The sequence below is a fragment of the Heteronotia binoei genome, chromosome 10 (genome assembly GCF_032191835.1).
Source record: "Heteronotia binoei isolate CCM8104 ecotype False Entrance Well chromosome 10, APGP_CSIRO_Hbin_v1, whole genome shotgun sequence".
Lineage (NCBI taxonomy): Eukaryota > Metazoa > Chordata > Lepidosauria > Squamata > Gekkonidae > Heteronotia > Heteronotia binoei.
Window position 1 is genome coordinate 11462174 of NC_083232.1, and position 26783 is coordinate 11488956.

At 49.1% G+C, this 26783-nt stretch overlaps 1 protein-coding gene across 1 annotated transcript in view; it reads left to right on the forward strand.

Moving 5' to 3' along the window:
• LOC132578344 (corticotropin-releasing factor receptor 2-like) overlaps positions 1-24999 on the forward strand; it is a 212922-nt gene extending 187923 nt beyond the window's left edge. Inside the window, exons 10-12 of the mRNA XM_060248288.1 lie at positions 69-204; positions 4802-4843; positions 24658-24999. Coding sequence (XP_060104271.1) covers positions 69-204; positions 4802-4843; positions 24658-24798 — 319 coding nt within the window. The 3' untranslated portion in view covers positions 24799-24999. The remainder of the gene's footprint in view (positions 1-68; positions 205-4801; positions 4844-24657) is intronic.
• Positions 25000-26783: the final 1784 nt, after the last annotated feature.

Below are 26783 nucleotides of genomic sequence, written 5' to 3' on the forward strand. Positions count from 1 at the left end.
ACTTCAGCCATCCCTCTGGTGTTGCCTTCTTTCCCAATAACGTCCCCCGTCTGATCTGTTTTTCACAGGAAAGCAGTCAAGGCGACGCTAGTTCTCCTGCCACTGCTGGGAATCACCTACATGCTCTTCTTTGTCAACCCGGGCGAAGACGAGCTCTCGCAGATCTTTTTCATCTACTTCAATTCCTTCTTGCAGTCTTTTCAGGTAGGGGGCGTCAAGGAAGAGGAAGGAGACGGGGTTTCTGAACTGACCGATTGAATTGTACCTCTCGACAGTGCCTGTAAATCTGTAAACCTAAATGTCCTTGGCCCGTAAAAGACATACAGCTGGAGTCCAGGTGAAAGAGGAAGTGGGGGGCGGAATTTTTATTGCAATGAACTCAGAGCAGAGCTAGGCCAAAGCCTGCGATCCCAAGCTGCTCTGCCTCCTTTCAAAATGGTCACAATCTTATATACCCTTGATGACACATTGGCACATAAGAGCCAGTTTGGTGTAGTGGTTAAGTACGTGGACTCTTATCTGGGAGAACCGAGTTTGATTCCTCACTCCTCCACCGGCAGCTGCTGGAATGGCCTTGGGTCAGCCATGGCTCTCACCGGAGTTGTCCTCGAAAGGGCAGCTTCTGTCAGAGCTCTCTCAGCCCCACTTACCTCACAAGGTGTCTGTTGTGGGGGGAGGAGGTAAAGGAGATGGTGACACTCTGAGATTCAGAGTACAGGGCGGGATATAAATCCAATATCGTAATCATCATCATCTATTCACATTGCTTGGCTGCAACATCCAGCATAATTTCATCACGCGAGTCTGTTACACCCTGCTGATACATTCTGCCAGGTTGGGTAGAACACGCTGGACAGAGTCTATGACTGTGATCACACACGCTAAATAATGCACTCTCAATCCACTTTCAGTTCTTTTCCCAACTGAATTTTCTAGTTCACACGGTGAAAATCCAGTTGGAAAGTGGATCGGAAGTCCATTATCTAGCGTTTCAGTGTGTGTGATCTCAGCCTTTGTTGCAGAAAGGAATTCTACTTTGCATGCACCAGGACCAGATAAAATCCAGCTTGGGCTATAAAAGCCCCCTACTTCTGCCGTTGCTTAGAAACACGGTAGAAATACAATAAGGCATAGCGCGAGGTTATAGATCGGACTGGTGTTTTGGTAACTCTTCTGGGTTCTTTCCTCCTCCGTCAGGCCTAGCTGTGCGTTAACTCCTATGGACGTTACTTGAGCGTGCTTGTGGCCTTTCCAACTAAGGCTGTGTCCCACAGGGGGCCAGCCCTGCCGCTAGACAAACTAGGTGACTGCCTAGGGTGCCAGCCTTCTGGGGGCGCCGGATTGGGTGCCCCCCATTGGGTGCCCTCCATGTGACTTAGTGCGGGAAGGGGTGCCAGACAGTCTAGGGACAGCCCTGGTCCCACAAGTCCCCCGTTTTGGTTCAGTGACCTCTGCTGGTCCCATGGACACCACCCATCTGTTGAAACCCTTCACACTGTTGGGTAACCATTATTATTCACTGACCTGCTGTTGACGGTTCTGGTGTCTTAAGTCTTGCACCGTCCTCTGGTGCAAAGGGGCTCTCCCGCTCAGAGCTTCTTTCGTGGGATGACAGCCTCCTGCGCCAGAGGAAGGTGCCGCCATCGGGTGAGCAGAGTGGCAGCATCCCACCCAACGTCATGGCACTCTGCTGTTTCAGGGGTGAACTAGTCTTCGGTGAGTTCTTGATGGACCACTATGTTGGTGGGCTGTTTGTGGCCAGGAGGGAGCTGAAGCTCTGTAGCTCTAGCGAAGCCGCAGGGAATGCTTGGCTCATGTGTGGTCAGTGGTGACCACTCCTCCATGCCACCACCGACCATATCCGAGCAAGATGGTCCCTGCAGCAGTGCATAATACCACAAGGCCCACTCTTCCCACTTCACGAGAGCCAGTTTGGTGTAGCGGTTAAATGTTTTTAGAAACACATAAGGCCGGGGTGGCCAATGGTAGCTCTCCAACTCCCATCAGCCCCAGCCATTGGCCATGCTGGCTGGGGCTGATGGGAGTTGTAGGCAAAAAACATCTGGAGAGCTACTGTTGGCCACCCCTGTCCTATTCCTCCTGTTTAGGCTTCCCTTGCTGTGATGCTATCTCATTATTGCCATCCTACTATTGTATTCTTGGGCCATAGCTATATCAATCTGTAGAATGTGCCCAACTGATGCATTGCAACCTATGATGTATATCAGGGGTGGCCAACGGTAGCTCTCCAGATGTTGTTTGCCTACAACTCCCATCAGCCCCAGCCATTGGCCATGCTGGCTGGGGCTGATGGGAGTCGTAGGCAAAAAACATCTGGAGAGCTACCGTTGTACACCCCTGACATAAGGTGCAGTTTGTTTCTCAAGCAAGAATATATACCACCAGTATGTAGGTCAATTTCTGGAAAACAGAACTAGACAACAAAATTCTCTGTGATATTCCATATTATATGCTTTAAAAAAAATAAAGACAGATGAAATATTGAGTTGTGTGAATGTCACTGTGGGTAGCTTGCATTCCGTCCCCAGGGTTTTTGCACTTGGGATCTGTAAGCATTAAGGTAATGAAGCTGCCACCATCTTCTCTAAAGAAGACTTGATAAAAAAAAAACTGGGGGGGGGGGGAATAGACCATAGAAAACACAAACGCCACCCAATAAATAATACGAAACAAGCATGAAAATATATATTGGAAATACCAAAAGAATTGTTGTTGTTCAGTCGCACAGTCGAATCCGACTCTTTGCGACACCGTGGACAAAGTCACACCAGGCCGTCCTGTCTTCTACCATCCTTCAAAGTCTGCTCAATGCCAAAAGAATACAAACAGTCAATAGAGAAATAATCTCTCTCTCTCGGCTTGACTTCGCGAACGAAGATTTAAGAAAGGTACAGTAGTCCACGTCTGCTGCAGGCTCGCTGGTGGCTGACAAGACCAATGCGGGACAGGCAGGTCCGGCCACAATGACTGCAGGGAAAAGTCTGATTTGGGTTGATGCTGTAGCAGTGCGATTCTTCCTCAATCTCCTTTTGTCCTCAAGACCAGCTATGCGTGCGTTCTCAAAGGAAGAGATAGCCTGGTGGATGGTGTGCCTCCATGCTTTGCGATCTGAGGCCACGTCAGACCACTGGTGATGGTTGATGCAACAGGTACCAAGGTATTTCTTCAAGGAATCCTTGTATCTCTTATTTGGTGCCCCTCTATTTCGATGGCCAGTGGAAAGTTCGCCATACAGGGCAATCTTGGGAAGGCGGTGGTTTTCCATCCTGAAAATATGCCCTGCCCAGCGCCCAGAGAAATAATATACAATGACAAAACACTAATCACAATACAAAAATCCAAAACCAACAGGCAGAAGTACATAAGGGGCAGTTTCTCAAACAGTTACCACTAGTATGTAGGTCAGTTTCTGGAAACCAGAGCTAGACAACAAAATTCTGTACAGTATTTGATCGATAATTGGCCTGTTTTGCTGCAGATCTTTTTCAAGAGATCACTCAACAAACTGATTAACTTATAGAAATGTACACATATACAATTCCTCATATGGGAAGAGAACTAAAGGAGCTCCACCAGCCTCAAGAAAAATATCGGACATAGTAGTTCATATCCCAAACGGCTTATTTCTCTATTGACTGTTTGTATTCTTTTGGTATTTCGAATATATATATATATAATATATATATATATATATATATATATATATATATATATATATATATATATATATATATATATATTTGTGCTTGTTCCATATTATTTATTGGGTGGAGTTTTGTTTTCTGTGGACCATCTTCTCTAAAGCAAAATTCAGATTCTGTTGGGGGGGGGGGTTCTCCATTGGGCCAGATCCCCATCAAATGTTGCAGGAAGCCAAAAGAGATTCAGTAAAGTAGAAGAAGAAGAATTTCAGATTTATACCCCGCCCTTCTCTCTGAATCAGAGACTCAGAGCGGCTTACAATCTCCTATATCTTCTTCCCCCCACAACAGACACCCTGTGAGGTGGGTGGGGCTGAGAGGGCTCTCACAGCAGCTGCCCTTTCAAGGACAACCTCTGCCAGAGCTATGGCTAACCCAAGGCCATTCCAGCAGGTGCAAGTGGAGGAGTGGGGAATCAAACCCGGTTCTCCCAGATAAGAGTCCGCACATTTAACCACTATACCAAACTGGCTCTTTGTCACAGTGGGATTTGCCACAGAACATTTGTCACAGTGGGATTTGGCGCACTCGACAGTCACTTCATTTTGCCAAATGTAAAACCGGAAGGCGCTCCTTCAAAGGAAACATCAGAGACATGTCGAGGGAAGACAAAAGCATTATGAGGGGACTAGAAAAATATCAGAAGAGGGGGTCTCGCACATCCCTTGTGGCATGTAAATAACTTCACGCTGTGTTATTTAAATGGAATCCAGGAACATGTACGGTAGTCATAATTTGTAATTTATACATGCTTACGAAGAAATAGGCCTATTTAAGAGATTTTTCCCCATCTCGGTTAAGGTATAGCTATATATCTAGGCTGGATTAGATGACAGCCATGATTCTGTTGAATAAAAAAATCTGGATTCTTACAAGATGGATCCTAAATCTAAGGCTGAGGCATCAGTGGGACAAGGCCAGACAAGAATTTGGACTGGTAGACATCCGAAGGGAAAGAGGGCAAGCTGCTTGCCTCTGTGTTTAAATGCTGCCCCAACATTCCAGCTTTTTTTGTGAGCGTCTGTCATCACCTCAGCGCATCTTCACAAACCTGACAAATTTCCTCTTTTGTTTTCCAGGGTTTCTTTGTGTCTGTGTTTTATTGCTTCTTAAATGGTGAGGTAAGTTGTCTTGCGCCCTGTTTCATGCTGGTAATTAACAAAAAAAATGGATAATTGTTAACTGTGGATAAATGGTCAGACTTCTCTGTAGGCGAAGTGACATCTTCATCCTTAAAGCATCTGCTCTTCCAGCCATCCTGAGGGAAATCGTTATTGTTTCCATTCAGAGATACAAGCTCAATGGCCACTTAGATCTCCATAACTGAGGGGAAATTTATTCTTAGTATTTGCTTCTGGCCTTTCCTTTGTTGAGTTAATCTTGCCCTTCCTCCCATAAATTCAGTTTGGATACAGAGTGGCACCGAAATTATGGAATGTCCTCACCAGGGAGATTTCTGCCCCATCCACCATTAACCTTCCCCAGTGGGTAAAGGCTCTTCTGCTCTGTCGGGTGTACCCTTTCTGATCGTCCTCTATTGTTTCTGTTTGTTTGTTTTGCTGGTGTTGGATAGATAGACAGATGGACGGACAGAAGGATGGACGGACAGATGGACAGATATAGATAGACAGACAGATAAATGGATGGTTGGATGAATGGACAGACAGACAGACAGACAGACAGACAGACAGACAGACAGACAGACAGACAGACAGACAGACAGACAGACAGACAGACAGATAGATAGATAGATAGATAGATAGATAGATAGATAGATAGATAGATAGATAGATAGATAGATAGATAGATAGATAGATAGATGGATGGACGGACAGGCGGACAGACAGACAGATAGATAGATGATAGATAGATAGATAGATAGATAGATAGATAGATAGATAGATAGATAGATAGATAGATAGATAGATAGATAGATAGATAGATAGATAGACAGACAGACAGACAGACAGACAGACAGGCGGACAGACAGATGACAGACAGACAGACAGACAGACAGACAGATAGATAGATAGATAGATAGATAGATAGATAGATAGATAGATAGATAGATAGATAGATAGATAGATAGATAGATAGATAGATGGGCCCAGTCACAAAATGGCTGCCACAGGAGGTGGGGCCAATCACAAAATGTCTGAGAGCGAGGTTTTGTATATAACTCTAATAGTACCTCTTTAGCCATTCAAGTGGGAGCTCCATTTAACAGGATGCCTTTTAAATCCGCGCAGCCTATCAGAAGCCCTGCTGGGCAAAAGGCCCGCCTAATTCCACCCACATTCTGAAAGCACTCAATGGACACCTTGATTGGGACCCCTGTTGTATAGAAGACTGTCTTTCCCTTCCTCTTTTTCCAGCTTTTTCTTGCATGGTTTCTCTTTTCATGCGCTTTCCTTTGACCTCGAGAAACTTCCGGGCTTCTGTATTCATCACGCACCATCTCCTCTCTTGAGTGGAGTCCTGATGTCTCTCGCTGCCACCCACGTGTACCCTTCCGCCGCTTTTACTGAAAGACCTCTTCGAAGCCTCTATTCATTGTGCCACTCGTTGCTGAACCTTTTCTGTTTCTGTTGTGCTTTTTTGTGCAAGTGACGTGACCTGGCCGACCCCTTATTCAGCATCCCATTAGCGTGCCGCAAGAGCATTTGATTATAAGAATTCCCAACTTCGTTTAGTTGCCATTTGTGCTTTGTGATTCCCAGAGAAGCGGTAAAAAGCAGAGTGTCTCTGCAAGGGTGTTTGCAATGACCGTTCCGCTCAGCGCGTGCAACTGTTACTGTTTTTGTCAAGATATTTGGATGGCCAGACATTTATATAAATCACTCTAGAAGAGAACGGCATAGAATGTAAGGAAGGTTGACGGGTCACTTCTGGTAGGAGTGGGAAAGAGGTCCAGACAACATCACCAGCAATATGACAACATCAATTCCAGCATGTGCTGAGCATTCAGGTTAGAACGGATGAAAGGAAGTCCTTCTTCACCTAAAGGATGATTAACTCATGGAACTCACTGCCACAGGAGGTGGTGGCAACTACAAGCATTCAGCTTCAAGAGGGAATTGGATAAACATATGGAGCAGAGCTCCATCAGTGGGTATTAGCCACAAGGTGTAGATGGAACACTGTGTTTAGGGCAAGTGATGCTCTGTATACTTGGTGCTTGGGGGGGGGGGCAACAGTGGGAGGGCTTCTAGTGTCCTGGCCCTACTGGTGGACCTCCTGATGGCACCTGAGTTTGTTTGTTTGTTTTTTGGCCACTTTATGACAGAGTGTTGGACTGGATGGGCCATTGGCTAATCCAACATGGTTTCTCTTATATTCTTAAGTGATGCCATCATGTTTGGACATCCCAGCAGCACTCTGGTATTTGGGCAAAAACTCTGTGGTAAAAAGGGCTTCTACCATAAAGTTTTTGTCCAGATACCAGAGTGTTGCCCGAACTCGACCAACGTCACTTTGGGTGTATTCCAGAAGTGACATTGCTACATCACTGGTGATGTCACCTGGGCCTCCCCCTCTCTCCTAGTAAGTTCCTCTGCTGATCAGCTGATCATCAGTGGGGGCGGGGCCTAGTAGCAGGAGACATACACACCCCACCTCCACCGGGAGGATTGCAACCTAAATGTTCCACGGAACGCAGGAAGCATCTCAGAGAGTGGTAGAGATCAGCTTCCATAAGACCAAATTTGTCACTTATAAAAGGTCAAGTATCTAGTTCCCATGGCTGTGGGAACAGGCATGGAGAGGGTAAGAACCTACTGTGAGGGCATAGCTGAGGGCAGTGGGTGCCACAGCTGAGGAGAAGGGATTCTTCAGTTATGGGCAGGGCTCTTTTTCTATCAGGAGCTCCTCTGCATATTCGGCCCCGCCCCCTGATGTAGACAATCCTCCAAGAGCTTACAGGGCTCTTCGTACAGGGCCTGCTGTAAGCTCCAGGAGGATTGGCTACATCAGGGGTGTGTGCCCTTATATGCAAAGGAGGTCCTGCTAGAATTCCTTACAGGGCTCTTCGTACAGGGCCTACTGCAAGCTCCTGGAGGATTGGCTACATCAGGGGTGTGTGGCCTAATATGCAAAGGAGGTCCTGCTAGAATTCCTTACAGGGCTCTTCATACGGGGTCTACTGCAAGCTCCAGGAGGATTGGCTACATCAGGGGTGTGTGGCCTAATATGCAAAGGAGGTCCTGCTAGAATTCCTTACAGGGCTTTTAGTACAGGGCCTGCTGTAAGCTCCAGGAGGATTGGCTACATCAGGGGTGTGTGGCCTAATATGCAGAGGAGCTCCTGCTAGAAAAAGAGCCCTGGTTATGGGTATATGGAAAAGGGTGCATGCAGAGGAAAGCTTATACCCAGAATTTAACTTGGTTGGTCTTAAAGGTGCTGCTGGACTCAAACTGTGTTCCGTTGCTTCAGACCAACATGAATACCCACCTTAATCTATTCCCCATTGTGATATTTCATTCCTGATAAATATTAGAATTGGGAATCATACCCCAGAGGCCGCAGAGTGGGTACAGAGGAACCTTGTTAGGCGGGGCCATGTTGAGCTAGCCCATGCCTGTACCAAACTGGAGAGCCAGTTTGGTGTAGTGGTTAAGTGTGTGGACTCTTATCTGGGAGAGCCGGGTTTGATTCCCCACTCCTCCACTTGCACCTGCTTGCATGGCCTTGGGTTAGCCATAGTTCTCGTAGGAGTTGTCCTTGAAAGGGCAGCTGCTGTGAGAGCCCTCTCAGCCCCACCCACCTCACAGGGTGTCTGTTGTGGGGGGGGGAGGTAAAGGAGATTGTGAGCCGCTCTGAGACTCTTCGGAGTGGAGGGCGGGATATAAATCCAATATCTTCATCTACCTCACAGGGTGTCTGTTGTGGGGGAGGAAGGGAAAGGAGATTGTGAGCCGCTCTGAGACTCTTTGGAGTGGAGGGCAGGATATAAATCCAATATCTTCATCTACCTCACAGGGTGTCTGTTGTGGGGGAGGAAGGGAAAGGAGATTGTGAGCTGCTCTGAGACTCTTCGGAGTGGAGGGCGGGATATAAATCCAATATCTTCATCTACCTCACAGGGTGTCTGTTGTGGGGAGGAAGGTAAAGGAGATTGTGAGCCCCTCTGAGACTCTTTGGAGTGGAGGGCGGGATATAAATCCAATATCTTCATCTACCTCACAGGGTGTCTGTTGTGGGGGAGGAAGGTAAAGGAGATTGTGAGCTGCTCTGAGACTCTTCGGAGTGGAGGGCGGGATATAAATCCAATATCTTCATCTACCTCACAGGGTGTCTGTTGTGGGGGAGGAAGGTAAAGGAGATTGTGAGCTGCTCTGAGACTCTTCGGAGTGGAGGGCGGGATATAAATCCAATATCTTCATCTACCTCACAGGGTGGCTGTTGTGGGGGAGGAAGGTAAAGGAGATTGTGAGCTGCTCTGAGACTCTTCGGAGTGGAGGGTGGGATATAAATCCAATATCTTCATCTACCTCACAGGGTGTCTGTTGTGGGGGAGGAAGGTAAAGGAGATTGTGAGCCGCTCTGAGACTCTTTGGAGTGGAGGGCGGGATATAAAACCAATATCTTCTACTACCTTACAGGGTGTCTGTTGTGGGGGGGGGGGAGGAAGGTAAAGGAGATTGTGAGCTGCTCTGAGACTCTTCGGAGTGGAGGGCGGGATATAAATCCAATATCTTCATCTACCTCACAGGGTGTCTGTTGTGGGGGAGGAAGGTAAAGGAGATTGTGAGCTGCTCTGAGACTCTTCGGAGTGGAGGGTGGGATATAAATCCAATATCTTCATCTACCTCACAGGGTGTCTGTTGTGGGGAGGAAGGTAAAGGAGATTGTGAGCTGCTCTGAGACTCTTCGGAGTGGAGGGTGGGATATAAATCCAATATCTTCATCTACCTCACAGGGTGTCTGTTGTGGGGGAGGAAGGTAAAGGAGATTGTGAGCTGCTCTGAGACTCTTCGGAGTGGTGGGCGGGATATAAATCCAATATCTTCTTCTTCTTCTTAAAGGGCAGATGCCTCACAGACCAAAGGGTGCCAGTGTACTCCGTGGTTCTCTCTTTCCTTCCATCCCTGCTCTTTCTACCCTAGGGAGTGAGAAGGCCCTTCTAAAGTTATTGCTTTAATTTCCTTTTTTTTTAATTTCAGAAAGGGGTGTGATTATCTTTTCACTCAGTCGGAAGTAATTAGAGCAGAATGGTTTCCCGACATGACTTTCTGTAACAATAACAACATTCTCGATATTTAATGAAAACAATCATCAGGCGCTTCCCAACTTCCCCATGAGGAATTAAAATGGTAATTTTTGAAGTGCATACCCAGGCAGGATGAAGCATTAAGGGTAAGTTCCCCAAGGGGAACATACAGTACAATTCTAAGCAGATAGATCCAGGTGGGCGCCCGTGATGGTCTGAAGCAGCAGAACAACGTGTGACTCCAGTGGCACATTTAAGACCAGGAGTGTCAAATCTGTGGCCCCGGGGGCTGAATCAGGCTCCTGGAGTGCTCCTATCAGGCCCCAGAGCAACTGGCTGTCATCTGTTTCCTTCTCCCTCTCTAGGGTTGCCAAGTCCAATTCAAGAAATATCTGGGGACTTTGGGGGTGGAGCCAGGAGACACTGGGGGCAGAGCCAAGAGCAAGGGTGCGACAAGCATAATTGAACTTCAAGGGAGTTGTGGCCATCACATTTAAAGGGACTGCACATCTTTTTAAATGCCTTTCTTCCATAGGAAATAATGAGGGATAGGGGCACCTTCTTTTGGGGCTCATAGAATTGGACCCTCTGGTCCAATCTTTTTGAAACTTGGGAGGTATTTTGGGGAGAGGCACTAGATGCTATACTGAAAATTTTGTGCCTCTATCTCAAAAAACAGTCCCCCCCCAGAGCTCCCGATACCAGCGGCTCAATTCTCCATCATTCCCTATGGGAATCGTTCATGGTAGTGCATGATGGCTGTGGGGGTGGGGCTTCCCCCGCCGGCCAGCTGGCTGGGGGAGGGGGGAAGCCTGTAAAACGGGGGGATCCCCCTCTGGGGATTGGGAAGCCTATCCCTCTCTCTTGTGTCCTTCTGCATAACAGCTTGCTTTGCAAGGCTCGCTCAGTCACACAAGAACTACAAAGCAAAGTCTCTTTTTTTCTATTGGCTGAGGCTCCTCCCTTGGGAAAGAAGAAAGGGAGAGCTTGCTTTGCCAGGCCTCAAATCGCACAGCAGAGTTACTGAGCCAAGCTTCTCTTTTATTGGCTGAGGCTCCTTTCCCTCATAGGCCCCCCGGGGAAGGAAGGAAAGAGCCAGAGCTTCCTTTGCCCAGTTCCCTGGATCCAATGAGAGAAATACAAAGAAAGCAATTTTAGACTGTTGCGGGAACCTCTTGCCTGTGCCTTCTCAGTTAGTGGCACTGTCGTAGCTAGACTGCGTCTTTCCATTCCCCGGGTGCACTCCAGAGGATTATTGGAAAAGAGCAGGCTCAATTTTGTCTACGCAGACTGCTCTCGAGGGTCTCAGGCTGAGGTCTTTCACATCATCTTCTATTTGGTCTTTTTACGGAGGTGTTGGGAATTGAACCTGGGACCTTCTGTATTCCATGCAGATTCCCAGCACTGAACAAGCATCCGCTCTCTCTGCCCAGTGGTGGAGCAGAAAGGCAGCGTTCCGAAGGACTGCGTTAGAAGGCAGCTTCGTATGTACAAATCTGGCAGACAGATCTCAGTTCTTAGGGTGGAAACTGCCCTTGGTTGGGGGTAACTTGCCCTCGATAAAATGTCACCACCAGTGTGCCCTCTATGTTGAGTCAGCATGAGGTAGCTCACAGTTTCTCAGCCTCCGGCTCACACATTTTTGTCTTAGCTCAGGAAAGATGAACCCAGAGCACATTAATTTATGCAGTAGCTCACAGCTTTAATGCCAGTAGCTCACAAAGCAGAATTTTTGCTTACAAGACTCTGCAGCTTAGAGGGAGTATTGGTCATCACCCATCGCCAGTATGTCTGGAACTTTACCTGTCCCTTTTGGTGGGCTACAGGTAGCCATTCCTGGTGGCTGCAGGTTGCTGAGAACTCTCACCCATAATACTAGTACTCTGGGGGGCGCCCAATATAGTTGACGGGCAGTAGATTTGAGATGATCAAAGTACCGGTACGTATTTTTCAGTCCATAAGGCGCTCCGGACCATAGGACGCACCTTCCTCCTGGCGGGCAATCCGCTGCCTCCGCCTCCGATCCCGGCGCTTCCCCCACGCCTGCCTGCCTGGCTCCAGCTTCTTCCAGCAAGCGCTGGGATCGCTCCACGCTGCCCCCACCGCAAACCCAGCGCTTCACGAGCGCCGGCTGCGGAGGGGGCGGGTGCTTCCTCCGTGCCTGTCTGCCTGGCTCCAGCTCTGATGCTTAAAGCAAGCGCCGGGATCGGAGGGCGGAGGGAGCGATCCTGGCGCTTGCTGTAAGCATCAGAGCTGGAGCCAGGCAGACAGGCACGGAGGCAGCACGCCACCCCCTCCGCAGCCGGCGCTCGCGAAGCGCTGGTTTTGCGGTGGGGGCAGCGTGGAGCGATCCCAGCGCTTGCTGGAAGCAAAGCTGGAGCCAGGCAGGCAGGCGTGGGGGAAGCGCCGGGATCGGAGGCGGAGGCAGTGGATCGCCCCCCCCCCCCGGAGGAAGGTACGTCCTATCGTCCCTTCGCTCCATAAGACGCACACACTTTTCCCCCCACTTTTTTTGGGGGGGGGTGCGTCTTATGGTCCGAAAAATACGGTAAGTGCTTCTTAACTCAGTGTGGTAATCAGCACCAGAAACAGCCATGAGCGGAAACAAATGATGATGATGATATTGGATTTATATCCTGCCTTTCCCTCTCAATCTCAGAGTGGTCACAATCTCCTTTAATCTCTCCTGCACACACACACACAACAGACACCCTGTGAGTGGGTAGGGCTGAGAGAGTTCTCCCAGAAGTTGCCCTTTCAAGGACAACTCCTGCGATAGCTATGGTTGACCCAAGGCCATTCCAGCAGCTGCAAGTGGAGGAGTGGGGAATCAAACCCGGTTCTCCTAGATAAGAGTCTGCGCACTTAACCACTACACCAAACTGGCTCTCATAGATGGCTTTAAAAAGGAACCGGTCAGGTTCGTGAAGGAGAGTTCCATCAGTGGCTACCAGCCGTCGTGACTAAAGGGAACCTCTGCATTCAGAGGCAATAGGCTTTTGAATCCTAGTGCTAGGAGGCATCAGGGGCAGGCCCTGACTTCTGTGTCCTGGTCGTTGGCCTTCCAAGGCAACTGGTTGGCTGCCATGACAGGATGCTGGACTTGATGAGCCGCTGGTTTTCTTTATTGTCTCTGAGTACGGTGGCGCCGTTGTCCACCTCCGTGTAGGGCAACCTCCTAATCTGAAAAGAGAATGACATCCGTTTGAACCTTAACCTGAATGGGCGGAGGGTGGTAGAGCATCTGCTTGGTAAGCAGAAGGTCCCAGGTTCAATCCCCGGCATCTCCAACTAAAAAGGGTCCAGACAAGTAGGCGTGAATAACCTCAGCTTGAGACCCTGGAGAGCCATGAATGGGACTGTGGCTCAGTGGCAGAGCATCTGCTTGATAAGCAGAAGGTCCCAGGTTCAATCCCCGGCATCTCCAACTAAAAAGGGATCCAGGCAAGTAGGCATGAAAAACCTCAGCTTGAGACCCTGGAGAGCCATGAATGGGGCTGTGGCTCAGTGGTAGAGCATCTGCTTGTAAGCAGAAGGTCCCAGGTTCAATCCCTAGCATCTCCAACTGAAAAGGGTCCAGACAAGTAGGCGTGATTAACCTCAGCTTGAGACCCTGGAGGGCCATGAATGGGGCTGTGGCTCAGTGGCAAAGCATCTGCTTGGTAAGCAGAAGGTCCCAGGTTCAATCCCCGGCATCTCCAACTAAAAAGGGATCCAGGCAAGTAGGCATGAAAAACCTCAGCTTGAGACCCTGGAGAGCCACTGCTGGTCTGAGGAGACAGTACTGACTTTGATGGACCGAGAGTCTGATTCAGTAGAAGGCAGCTTCATATGAAATGTCCTTGGGAAGAGGGCACCCCCGTTTGGCTTCCTTGAAAACAAAGAGGCAGCTCAAGGTCACTCCCCTCCTCAAGAATAAATGTGGAACGCGCAGTCACAGCCACAGGTGGCATGAAGATGTTCCCCAGTGATGCAAGGCTGATGGATTGCAAGCTTTAGCTTTAATCCAGCATAACTCATTGCTTGAGTTTAAACATTTCACCGCTGGGTGCCTTTGGATGATTCCGGTGTGATTTATCGAGGGCAGCCGCAGAAGAAAAAGAGAGGGGCATTGTGCGCCGAATGCTGTAGCGCGAAGCTCTCTTCTTTCCCGTTGAAAACTTTCTGCTCTAGGTAGGGCCTCCAAGCCCCTGATGGGTGCAGAGATTCTGCCCCTACCTCCAGATCTCATCGCCCACTGCCACTATAAGCAGCGGTGGAAGAATTTTAAAAAAAATTTAAACCTAGTTTTCTTACTGTAAGTTCTTACCAGAAGTGATGACAGATAGCTTTAGGAATCACATTGAACTCTTTGGTTTTACCATACCTTCTTGCGGGCCTTTTGTCACTTTGCTGTGGCCTTCCCATATCCCACTCGCAACCCTCCTGAAAGAATTGTGGATGGGGCCATGGGAAGATCATAGAATCATAGAGTTGAAAGGGACCTCCGGGGTCATCTAGTCCAACCCCCTGCACAATGCAGGAAACTCACCAATACTTCCTCGTAAGTTCACAGGACCAGCCTTGCTGTCAGATGGCCGTCTAGCCTCTGTTTCAAAACCTCAAAGGAAGGAGAGCCCACCACCTCCCGAGGAAGCCTGTTACACTGAGGAATCGCTCTAACGCTCAGGAAGTTCTTCCTAACGTTGAGCCAGAAACTCTTTTGATTTAATTTCAACCCATTGGTTCTAGCCTTACCTTCTATGGCCACAGAAAACAATTCCACACCATCCTCTATAGGACAGCACTTCAAGTACTTGAAGATGGTGATCCTATCACCTCTCAGCCGCCTCCTCTCCAAGCTAAACATGCCCAGCTCCTTCAACCTTTCCTCATAGGGCTTGGTCTCCAGACCCCTCTGAGGAAGGAGAGCCCACCACCTCCCGAGGAAGCCTGTTCCACTGAGGGACCGCTGTAACGGTCAGGAAGTTCTTCCTAATGTTGAGCTGGGAACTCTTCTGATTTAATTCCAGCCCATTGGTTCTGGTCCTACCTTCTGGGGCCACAGAAAACAATTCCACACCCTCCTTCATAGGACAGCCCTTCAGGTACTTGAAGATGGTGATCGTATCAGATCACAGCATTGCGCACGGTGGTACATCATTTCCAATAAAATACACACAAACACACACACGCGACAAATGGGAGCTCTTGGAATCACACTGCCTGGCAACCGCAGCTCTAGGCCTATAAACAAGGTCGAGCTTGAGAAAGCCACATATTATTATTATTAATAATAATAATAATAATAATAATAATAATAATAATAATGGTCATCAGTAATGTAGCAACCTAGTTTAGAAAGCAAAGCAAAACTTGGATAGATGGCTCAGTGCTGCCTCTCTCTTTCTTTCTCTCTCCCTCTACTGTGTCTGAAAGCAGAATAGCCGTTTTCCCCTTTAATACATCAAATTAAAGAGACCAGAAGAAAAAGGATTCCGTAAATCATTACTATTTCTGACCTTTACCGAGCGGATTCACTTGCTTACCACTCCTGTGATTTGCGAGCGCCCGACACTTTCCTAAACACCAGGAATTTAATAACTTGCCGGTTTTCGCCTCCCGATTTGCTGGGAAGCCCCAGGGACTTCTATTTATAGCAGCGTGAGCGATGGATGGCCATCTGTGCCTTGCCCGTAATTGAAAATATTTTCTTTTTGGTGCAAAAACAAAATCCCTTGGGGGGGGGGGGGGTTGCAAAGCAAAGAGGAAAAGGCCTCCAAAGTCCAGGGAGATCTTGATAACTCACGCTCGGCGCTTGCAGCCAGAGAGCTCTGCAGAGAATTCTCTGATTCCACTGTTTATTACTGTGATTCCACTCTATCTCTCCCTCCCCCCACCCCTCCGCATCTCTTTGCAGTGTATAGATCCAGGTGGTTAGTGGTATTGGGCTGAAGCAATAGAGCAGGGGTGGCCAACGGTAGCTCTCCAGATGTTTTTTTTGCCTACAACTCCCATCAGCCCCAGCCATTGGCCATGCTGGCTGGGGCTGATGCGAGCTGTAGGCAAATGGTGTGAACTTATATCTCCTTTTTCCTGTATTCTGTATTACGAGATTGCCTTTATTGGAATCGCCAGTTTCCATAGATATCTTGACAAAAGGATTTGTAATATCAAATATCAAAATGTTGTTGATGCATAGTTTAGAGACAATGCTATGTGGCAATTTATGTATTTTAAGAAAGGATTGCAGGTGTAGACTTGTATTCTTTGAAAGTATTTTTTATGCAGATTAAGGCTGATTTGTAATCTTTATTTACTATCCCTTCCTACTCCCGAACCCCAATTCCTTGAAACTAATAAAACTTTTAAAATAGGAATTGTAGGCAAAAAAACATCTGGAGAGCTACCGTTGGCCATCCCTGCAATAGAAGAAGACTGAAGACTGCAGTTTTATACCCCGCCCTTCTCTCTGAATCAGAGACTCGGAGCAGCTTACAATCTAGGGTTGCCAAGTCCAATTCAAGAAATATCTGGGGACTTTGGGGCTGGAGCCAGGAGACTTTGGGGGTGGAGCCAGGAGACATTAGGGGTGGAGCCAAGATCAAAGCTGTGACGAGCATAGTTGAACTCCAAAGGGAGTTCTGGCCATCACATTTAGAGGGACGGCACACCTTTTCAATTCCTTCCTTCCATAGGAAATAATGAAGGATAGGGGCACCTTCTTTTGGGGCTCATAGAATTGGACCCCCTGGTCCAATCTTTTTGAAACTTGGGGGGTATTTTGGGGAGAGGCACTAGATGCTATACTGAAAATTTGGTGCCTCTACCCCCAAAAACAGCCCCCCCCCAGAGCCCCAGATACCCGCGGATCAATTCTCCATGATTTCCTGCGGGAATAAATCTCCATAGGGAATAACAGAGTTCCCAGCAGACATTTCCCACCCTTCCCCCCGCTTTCTGACAACCCTGAAGTGGGGGGAGGGCCTCCAAACCGGGGGATCCCCTGCCCCCACCTGGGAATTGGCAACCCTATTACAACCTCTTAGATCTTCTCCCCCCACAACAGACATCCTGTGAGGTGGGTGGGGCTGAGAGGGCTCTCACAGCAGCTGCCCTTTCAAGGACAATTCCTGCCAGAGCCATGGCTGCCCCAAGGCCATTCCAGCAGCTGCAAGCGGAGGAGTAGGGAATCAAACCTGGTTCTCTCAGATAAGAGTCGGCGCACACTACCACTACACCAAACTGGCTCTGTGCACTTAACCACTACACCAACTGGAAAGAAGGAGTAATGTTCTAGTCCAGTGGTCTTAAAGTTGCCACCAGACTCTGTCCTTTGCGACTTGTCTTCTCCAGCTTCTGGGAGCGGAAAACACAAGGAAGATTAGCTAGCGGAGAGGAAACTTCTTTCTGCCCTTTGCACTCCTGTGGTTTTCTTTGCCTCTCAGGCAGAGGGTTCCCTACAGTATGACTTTCAGGTGGAGATCTCCTGCTTTTACAACTGATGAGCTCCCCTGGAGACGGGCCCGGCACAGAACCCCAGCGCACCCCCCCCCAAGTACGTCTCCCTCCAGTATGGCAGGCGCTGGAGAGGGGAAGCCCCATTTTTACTTGGCTTTAAAGGGTCAGGGGAACACCCCCGACCTCTTAAAGCCAAGAAAAAATACTGGTCAGTTTCCGTCCTCAGCGCAGGCCGAGTTTGGTGGGTGCTGCAGAGGGGAAGCGAGTCCATTTGCCTAGTTTGCCTACTCCCACGCGCCAGGCCTGCCTGTAGAAAACATCTGCTTTGAAGGGTGGGCGCTATGGCATTAGGCCATGCTGAGACCCAGGGCTTTTTTTTTTTGGCAACAGGAACTCCTTTGCCTATTAGGCCACACCTCCCTGATGTAGCCAATCCTCCGTGAGCTTACAGGGCTCTTAGTGCAGGGCCTACCGTAAGCTCCAGGAGGACTGGCTACATCAGGGGTGTATGGAACTCCTATGGAACTCAGTGGGAAATCCTTTGCATATTAGGCCACACCTCCCCGATGCAGCCAATCCTCCTGGAGCTTACAGGGCTCTTCGTACAGGGCCTACTGTCAGCTCCAGGAGGATTGGCTACATCAGGGGTGTATGGAACGCCTGTGGAACTCAGTGGGAAATCCTTTGCATATTAGGCCACACCTCCCTGATGTAGCCAATCCTCCAAGACCTTACAGGGCTCTTAGTGCAGGGCCTACCGTAAGCTCCAGGAGGACTGGCTACATCAGGGGTGTGTAGCCTAATAGGCAAAGGAGTTCCTGCTAGAATGCCACCCCTGATTACAGGAGAGGGGCAGTAGCTCAGTGACCTAAGCGTCTGCTTGGTATGCAGAAAGCCCTTGAAATACGTCGCTCTTTGCCAGCCTACGACACATCTCTCTGAACGGCGTTCTCTTTAATGGTAAGAGGATCATAGGAGCCCACGACGGCCCTTTCGCCACGCTCCGTCGGCCTCAGTGTGCGAACAGTTTTATTGGGAACGTAACAGCCTGGAAACCAGCTTGTTGTAATAGCTTTCTATTAATCACTTTTTAAACGGGGAGCCATTCCGCCCTCCTGTGTCGCGGAGGAAAAAGGGCTTTTTGGCCTTCTTTCCAGAGACATGTGTGGCTCGGAACACTGAGCCAGAACTTGCTGACGGATGCTTTTCCTGAACGCTTTGAAAGAAGGCACATCCAATTAAAAGCAGGTGGATTTGCCAAGTGGGGTGTTTACTTGCAAATGCCCAAAAGTCGCAGTGGGAAGAAGGACAAACTATTGAGTATTAGAACAACGTCATAGGAACACCTGGAGGAAGCATCATAGGTAGGCCTCGGCCTCCATCCCCTGTTGTTGGCCCTCCAGAGGAACTGGTTGGCCACTGTGTGAGACAGGAGGCTGAACTAGATGGACCCTCACTGGTCTGATTCAGGAGGGCTCTTCTGATGTTCTTCTCAGGGGAAGGCCTCGGCCTCTCTGCCCTGTTGTTGGCCCTCCAGAGGAACTGGTTAGCCACTGTGTGAGACAGGAGGCTGAACTAGATGGACCCTCACTGGTCTGATTCAGGAGGGCTCTTCTGATCTTCTTCTCAAGGGAAGGCCTCGGCCTCTCTGCCCTGTTGTTGGCCCTCAAGAGGAACTGGTTGGCCACTGAGTGAGACAGGAGGCTGAACTAGATGGACCCTCACTGGTCTGATTCAGGAGGGCTCTTCTGATGTTCTTCTCAGGGGAAGGCCTCGGCCTCTCTGCCCTGTTGTTGGCCCTCAAGAGGAACTGGTTGGCCACTGTGTGAGACAGGAGGCTGAACTAGATGGACCCTCACTGGTCTGATTCAGGAGGGCTCTTCTGATGTTCTTCTCAGGGGAAGGCCTCGGCCTCTCTGCCCTGTTGTTGGCCCTCCAGAGGAACTGGTTAGCCACTGTGTGAGACAGGAGGCTGGTCTAGATGGACCCTCACTGGTCTGATCCAGCAGGGCTCTTCTGATCTTCTTCTCAAGGGAAGGCCTCAGCCTCTCTGCCCTGTTGTTGGCCCTCCAGAGGAACTGGCTGGCCACTGTGTGAGATGGGATGCTGGACCGGATGGACCCTCACTGGTCTGATCCAGCTGGGCTCTTCTGATCTTCTTCTCAAAGGAAGGCCTCAGCCTCTCTGCCCTGTTGTTGGCCCTCCAGAGGAACTGGTTGGCCACTGTGTGAGAAGACAGGATGCTGGACTGGATGGACCCTCCCTGGTCTGATCCAGCTGGGCTCTTCTGATGTTCTTCTCAAGGGAAGGCCTCAGCCTCTCTGCTCTGTTGTTGGTCATCCGGAAGAACTGGTTGGCCACTGTGTGAGGATAAAAAATATTCTCGAAATTGGTTATCTTTTCCCCCCACAACAGACACCCCGTGAGGTGGGTGGGGCTGGAGAGGGCTCTCACAGCAGCTGCCCTTTCAAGGACAACCTCTGCCAGAGCTATGGCTGACCCAAGGTCATTCCAGCAGGTACGAGGGGAGGAGTGGGGAATCAAACCTGGTTCTACCAGATAAGAGTCCACGCACTTAACCAGTACACCAAACTGGCTCTCCAGGAAGGAAGGAAGGAAAGCAGGAGGAGGGGGGAGGGGAGGTAGAAAGAAGTTTTCACTTTAAATGCATTCTCCCAGCCACCAGTTGGCTTGTCTTGGAGAATTGATTTAAAGTTGGCTGACGGGGTCGTGGGGGCTTCAAGAGCCACCCAGTTTGTATGAAAGAGCCACGTGTGGCTGCCAAGCTGCAGTTTGAACACCCTTGGAATAGACTGAACTCCGGCATGGGTTGGGGCAGCCAGTTCCCTCTGACCACTGCAGATCCAGGTTGGGAAACTCTTGGAGATTTGGATGTGGAGCCTGGGGAGGACAGGGAACTCAGTAGGGTACAATGCCACAGAGTCCATCCCCCCCCCCCCCTAAAAAAAGCATCCATTTTCTCCAATGGAACTGATCTCTGTAGTCTGGAGATGAACTGGAATTCCAGGGGATCCCCAGGTTCCCCCTGGAGGCTGGCAATCCTATCAACTGGATGATCAAGAACATAAGAGAAGCCATGTTGGATCAGGCCACTGGCCCATCCAGTCCAACACTCTGTGTCACATAAGAACATAAGAGAAGCCATGTTGGATCAGGCCAATGGTCCATCCAGTCCAACACTCTGTGTCACATAAGAACATAAGAGAAGCCATGTTGGATCAGGCCACTGGCCCATCCAGTCTAACATTCTGTGCTACATAAGAACATAAAAGAAGCCATGTTGGATCAGGCCAATGGCCCACCCAGTCCAACACTCTGTGTCACATAAGAACATAAGAGAAGCCATGTTGGATCAGGCCAATGGTCCATCCAGTCCAACACTCTGTGTCACACTGTGGCCAAAAAATCCAAGTGCCATCAAGAGGTCCACCCGTGGGGCCAGGACACTAGAAGCCCTCCCACTGTACCCCCCCCCCCAAGCACAAGAATACAGAGCATCACTGCCTCAGACAGAGAGCTCCAACAATACTCTGTGGCTAATCGCCACTGATGGACCTCTGCTCCATATGCTTATCTAACCCCCTCTTGAAGCTGTCTATGCTTGTAGCCGCCTCCACCTCCTGTGGCAGTGAATTCCACGTGTTAATCACCCTTTGGGTGAAGAAGGACTTCCTTTTATCCGTTCTAACCTGACTGCTGAGCCCACGAGTTCTTGTATTGTGAGAAAGGGAGAAAAGGACTTCTTTCTCTACTTTCTCCATCCCATGCATAATCTTGTCAACCTCTATCATGTCACCCCACAGTCAACATTTCTCCAAGCTAAAGAGCCCCAAGCGTTTTAACCTTTCTTCATAGGGAAAGTGTTCCAAACCTTTAATCATTCTAGTTGCCCTTTTCTGGACTTCTCCCAATTTTATAAAATCCTTTCTGAGGTGCGGCGACCAGAACTGCACACAGTACTCCAAATGAGTCCACACCATCGATTTGTACAGGAGCATTATGATACCAGCTGACTTGTTTTCAATTACCATCCTAATAATCCCCAGCATGGTGTTGGCCTTTATTGTTGCAACCGCACACTGTCTTGACATTTTCAGTGGGTTATCCACCACTACCCCAAGATCTCTCTCTTAGTCAGTCTCTGCCAGTTCATTTTGTTCCCAGCGAGGGGAAGGATGTGCTTGCAGAACTCCCCCCCACCATCACCATCCCTTTTCCATGGGTGGAATTCTAAGGGGTTACATTTTGGTTTGGTCCTCCTGTGGTGTTGGGTGTGTTATGTTTCGTAGGGTGTTTTTACACTGACAGTTTGTTGCTCTCTATCACCGCATTGGAAACTCACCTTTTACACTACAGGATGTGCTCACAACTGTCTTGCATCGTTGCTTCTCGAAACATCTACGTTTGTTTAGACGGAATTTAGGCGGACTCCGCTGTTGCCTCGTTTTTCTTGAAACTAGCTTTGATCTGGACATTTCTCAAGAGGCGTATCAAATGAATGGTTGTAGAAGTTTTCCTCTGTATTTTCAGACCCCGCTCCCTGTCCTTCCGAAAGCCACAAGGTGCCACCAATTTGCATGAGAATTGACAGCACTTGAAATTTTTACATCTCATTGCTTGCCTCATCTTGTTGCTTGCCTCGATGTACATTTGTAGGGTGACTGTAGTTGTGACACAATCTGAGAGCCAGTTTGATGTAGTGGTTACGTGTGCGGACTCTTATCTGGGAGAACCGGGTTTGATTCCCCACTCCTCCACTTGCACCTGCTGGAATGGCTTTAAGTCAGCCATAGCCCTGGCAGAGGTTGTCCTTGAAAGGGCAGCTGCTGTGAGAGCCCTCTCCAGCCCCACCCACCTCACAGGGTGTCTGTTGTGGGGGAGGAAGATAAAGGAGATTTTGAGCCGCTATGAGACTCTTCGGAGTGGAGGGTGGGATATAAATCCAATATCTTCATCTACCTCACAGGGTGTCTGTTGTGGGGGAGGAAGGTAAAGGAGATTGTGAGCCCCTCTGGGACTCTTCCGAGTGGAGGGCGGGATATAAATCCAATATCTTCATCTACCTCACAGGGTGTCTTTTGTGGGGGAGGAAGGTAAAGGAGACTGTGAGCCGCTCTGAGACTCTTCGGAGTGGAGGGTGGGATATAAATCCAATATCTTCATCTACCTCCCAGGGTGTCTGTTGTGGGGGAGGAAGGTAAAGGAGATTGTGAGCCCCTCTGGGACTCTTCCGAGTGGAGGGTGGAATATAAATCCAATATCTTCATCTACCTCACAGGGTGTCTGTTGTGGGGGAGGAAGGTAAAGGAGATTGTGAGCCCCTCTGGGACTCTTCCGAGCGGAGGGTGGAATATAAATCCAATATCTTCATCTACCTCACAGGGTGTCTGTTGTGGAGGAGGAAGGTAAAGGAGATTGTGAGCCACTCTGAGACTCTTTGGAGTGGATGGCGGGATATAAATCCAATATCTTCATCTACCTCACAGGGTGTCTGTTGTGGGGGAGGAAGGTAAAGGAGATTGTGAGCCCCTCTGGGACTCTTCCGAGTGGAGGGTGGAATATAAATCCAATATCTTCATCTACCTCACAGGGTGTCTGTTGTGGGGGAGGAAGGTAAAGGAGATTGTGAGCCACTCTGAGACTCTTCGGAGTGGAGGGCGGGATATAAATCCAATATCTTCTTCTAAGCAATTGTATGCATCCCTGTACTAAGCACTGGCATTCTGGCTGCCCTTCTCAGAGCTCACAAAAGTTTAATTTTTGCTCACAATAATCCACATCATAGAGTAATAAGGAAACTGTGAACATTGGAAAGATCTGCAGAATGTAGCCATCAGGCTTCAGGATAAAATGTGATGTCACAGAACCATATCTCTGCAGTTCCTGTAGCTGATATCAGCAGTCCGTGCATGAGCTGCAGTGCAGACGTTTAGCTCCGCAAAACGAGCAGAGCAAATCCACAAATGTAAAAGGAAATAATTAAAGCAGAATAATAATAATAATAATAATAATAAATTTTATTTATATCCCGCCCTCCCCGCCTAGGCAGGCTCAGGGCGGCTGACAAGAGTTCGATAAAATTATACAATATAAAATATACAATATAAGGTAATTTAAAACAACATTTAAGTTATACATTGATTTAAAACAACAATCTAAAACCAGTTCCAAATGTCTGGATCCAGAAGAGTGGCAGGCAATTTGAATACTCAATAACTCTGGATCAAACCTCATTGGAACCTTGTAGGACTGAGCTTGGGGACTTAGGAACAATGGATGGTAGGATCCAAATCCCTGCTGCCCTGGTCCAATCATTGGCCCCCTGCCAGTTCAAATGGCCCAATCGTGTCCTAGCACGGGAACTTGGGACTGTATATAATTGGCCCCATTGGCCCAGTTCTGTAGTCCTTCATAGAATCGTAGAATCATAGAGTTGGAAGGGACCTCCAGGGTCATCTAGTCCAACCCCCTGCACAATGCAAGAAACTCACAAACACCTCCCCCTAAATTCACAGGATCTTCATTGCTGTCAGATGGCCATCTAGCCTCTGTTGAAAAACTTCCAAGGAACGAGAGCCCACCACCTCCCGAGGAAGCCTGTTCCACTGAGGAACTGCTCTAACGGTCAGGAAGTTCTTCCTAATGTTGAGCCGGAAACTCTTTTGATTTCATTTCAAACCATTGGTTCTGGTCCTACCTTCCGGGGCCACAGAAAACAATTCCACACCATTCCTTAGTTTAACTATTACCATGGTGTAGCGTAATAAAGAGCTTTGATTGCTACAACTGCATCTCCATGCATCAAACCCCCTATATTACATGTGGTTGAAAAAGAGAAGGTGAAAACCCACTATATTACATCAACCCCACTATATTACATGTGGTTAAAAAGAGAAGGCCATCGCTCTGGTTTGGAAATGTTCTGTTCAGAAGAAGAATTGCAGATTTATACCCCGCCCTTCTCTCTGAACTCAGAGACCCAGAGTGGCTTACAATCTCCTATATCTTCTCCCCCCACAACAGACACCCTGTGAGGTGGGTGGGGCTGGGAGGGCTCTCACATCAGCTGCCCTTTCAAGGACAACCTCTGCGACAGCTATGGCTAACCCAAGGCCGTTCCAGCAGGTGCAAGTGGAGGAGTGGGGAATCAAACCTGGTTCTCCCAGATAAGAGTCCGCGCACTTAACCACTACACCAGACTGGCTCTCAGGGAAGCGGCTCAGGGATTGCTTCTCTCTGCAACTCACAGCCTTTTTCTCCCACCAGGTCCGTTCCGCCGCCAGGAAAAGATGGCACCGCTGGCAGGACCATCACTCCCTGAGGGTCCGGGTCGCCCGCACCATGTCGATCCCTACCTCCCCGACCCGAATCAGTTTTCATAGTATAAAACAGACTGCATCTGTGTGACCACTGGCTGCTTAGGGGATTCCATTCTCGCTTCCTCTTTCTCCCAACCTCCTTTTTTCTTTCTCTCTCCCCCATCTTTTTTCTTTTTGATTTTTCTTCCTTTTTTCCTTTTGCTTTCCTCCTTTTCCCCTCCGGTTTCTTCCCTCGCCCTTACTTTCTTTGCTTCTTCTCTCTTCCTCTTTTTTTTTTAAAAAAAAAAAATCACCACGAAGCAACTCTTGTGTCTTTGTGAAGAACTTTCTCAACTCGACGCTGCTTTGGAGACGGACGGCCCAAAGGAAACGGAAAAGTCGGAGTGAAGAAAGGGAGCAAAGTCATCAAAGAAGAGCATCGCGGGGTGGGGGGGTGGAGCATCATTTTCCGCCAGAAATCTTCCCACATTCCCAGAATTCGAAGCACATGACTGAAAATGACTAATGAAAAAAAAGGCACTTCAGCAAGGCAGGGCAACGTATTCATTTCCATTTTTAGCGTGATTGGATTGGACCATTTCCGCCAGCCCCTTGGTTTGACTCCTTGTGATTTGACAGTTTGCTGTGTAGTTTTTGAGTTGGGGTTTTCCCAAAGGATGTTTTTTTAAAAAGATGATACAGCTGCATTGCCTGACCTGGATGGCCCACCTAGCCCAATCTTATCAGAAGCTAAGCAGGGTCGGCTCTGGTTAGTACTTGGATGGGAGACCTTCAAGGAAGTCCAAGGTTGCTACGCAGAGGCAGGCAATGGCCAGCTACCTCTGAATGTCTCTTGCCTTCACTTGGGTGGCCCAGGCTGGCCTGATCTCATGAGATCTCGGAAGCTAAGTAGGGTCCGCCCTGGTTAGTACTTGGATGCAAGACCAAGGTTGGGAGTCCAAGGTTGCTACGCAGAGGCAGGCAATGGCAAACCACCTCTGAATGTCTCTTGCCTTCACTTGGGTGGCCCAGGCTGGCCTGATCTCATGAGATCTCGGAAGCTAAGTAGGGTCCGCCCTGGTTAGTACTTGGATGCAAGACCAAGGTTGGGAGTCCAAGGTTGCTACGCAGAGGCAGGCAATGGCAAACCACCTCTGAATGTCTCTTGCCTTCACTTGGGTGGCCCAGGCTGGCCTGATCTCATGAGATCTCGGAAGCTAAGTAGGGTCCGCCCTGGTTAGTACTTGGATGCAAGACCAAGGTTGGGAGTCCAAGGTTGCTACGCAGAGGCAGGCAATGGCAAACCACCTCTGAATGTCTCTTGCCTTCACTTGGGTGGCCCAGGCTGGCCTGATCTCATGAGATCTCGGAAGCTAAGTAGGGTCCGCCCTGGTTAGTACTTGGATGCAAGACCAAGGTTGGGAGTCCAAGGTTGCTACGCAGAGGCAGGCAATGGCCAGCTACCTCTGAATGTGTCTTGCCTTCACTTGGGTGGCCCAGGCTGGCCTGATCTCATGAGATCTCGGAAGCTAAGTAGGGTCCGCCCTGGTTAGTACTTGGATGCAAGACCAAGGTTGGGAGTCCAAGGTTGCTACGCAGAGGCAGGCAATGGCAAACCACCTCTGAATGTCTCTTGCCTTCACTTGGGTGGCCCAGGCTGGCCTGATCTCATGAGATCTCGGAAGCTAAGTAGGGTCTGCCCTGGTTAGTACTTGGATGCAAGACCAAGGTTGGGAGTCCAAGGTTGCTACGCAGAGGCAGGCAATGGCAAACCACCTCTGAATGTCTCTTGCCTTCACTTGGGTGGCCCAGGCTGGCCTGATCTCATGAGATCTCGGAAGCTAAGTAGGGTCCGCCCTGGTTAGTACTTGGATGCAAGACCAAGGTTGGGAGTCCAAGGTTGCTACGCAGAGGCAGGCAATGGCCAGCTACCTCTGAATGTGTCTTGCCTTCACTTGGGTGGCCCAGGCTGGCCTGATCTCATGAGATCTCGGAAGCTAAGTAGGGTCCGCCCTGGTTAGTACTTGGATGCAAGACCAAGGTTGGGAGTCCAAGGTTGCTACGCAGAGGCAGGCAATGGCAAACCACCTCTGA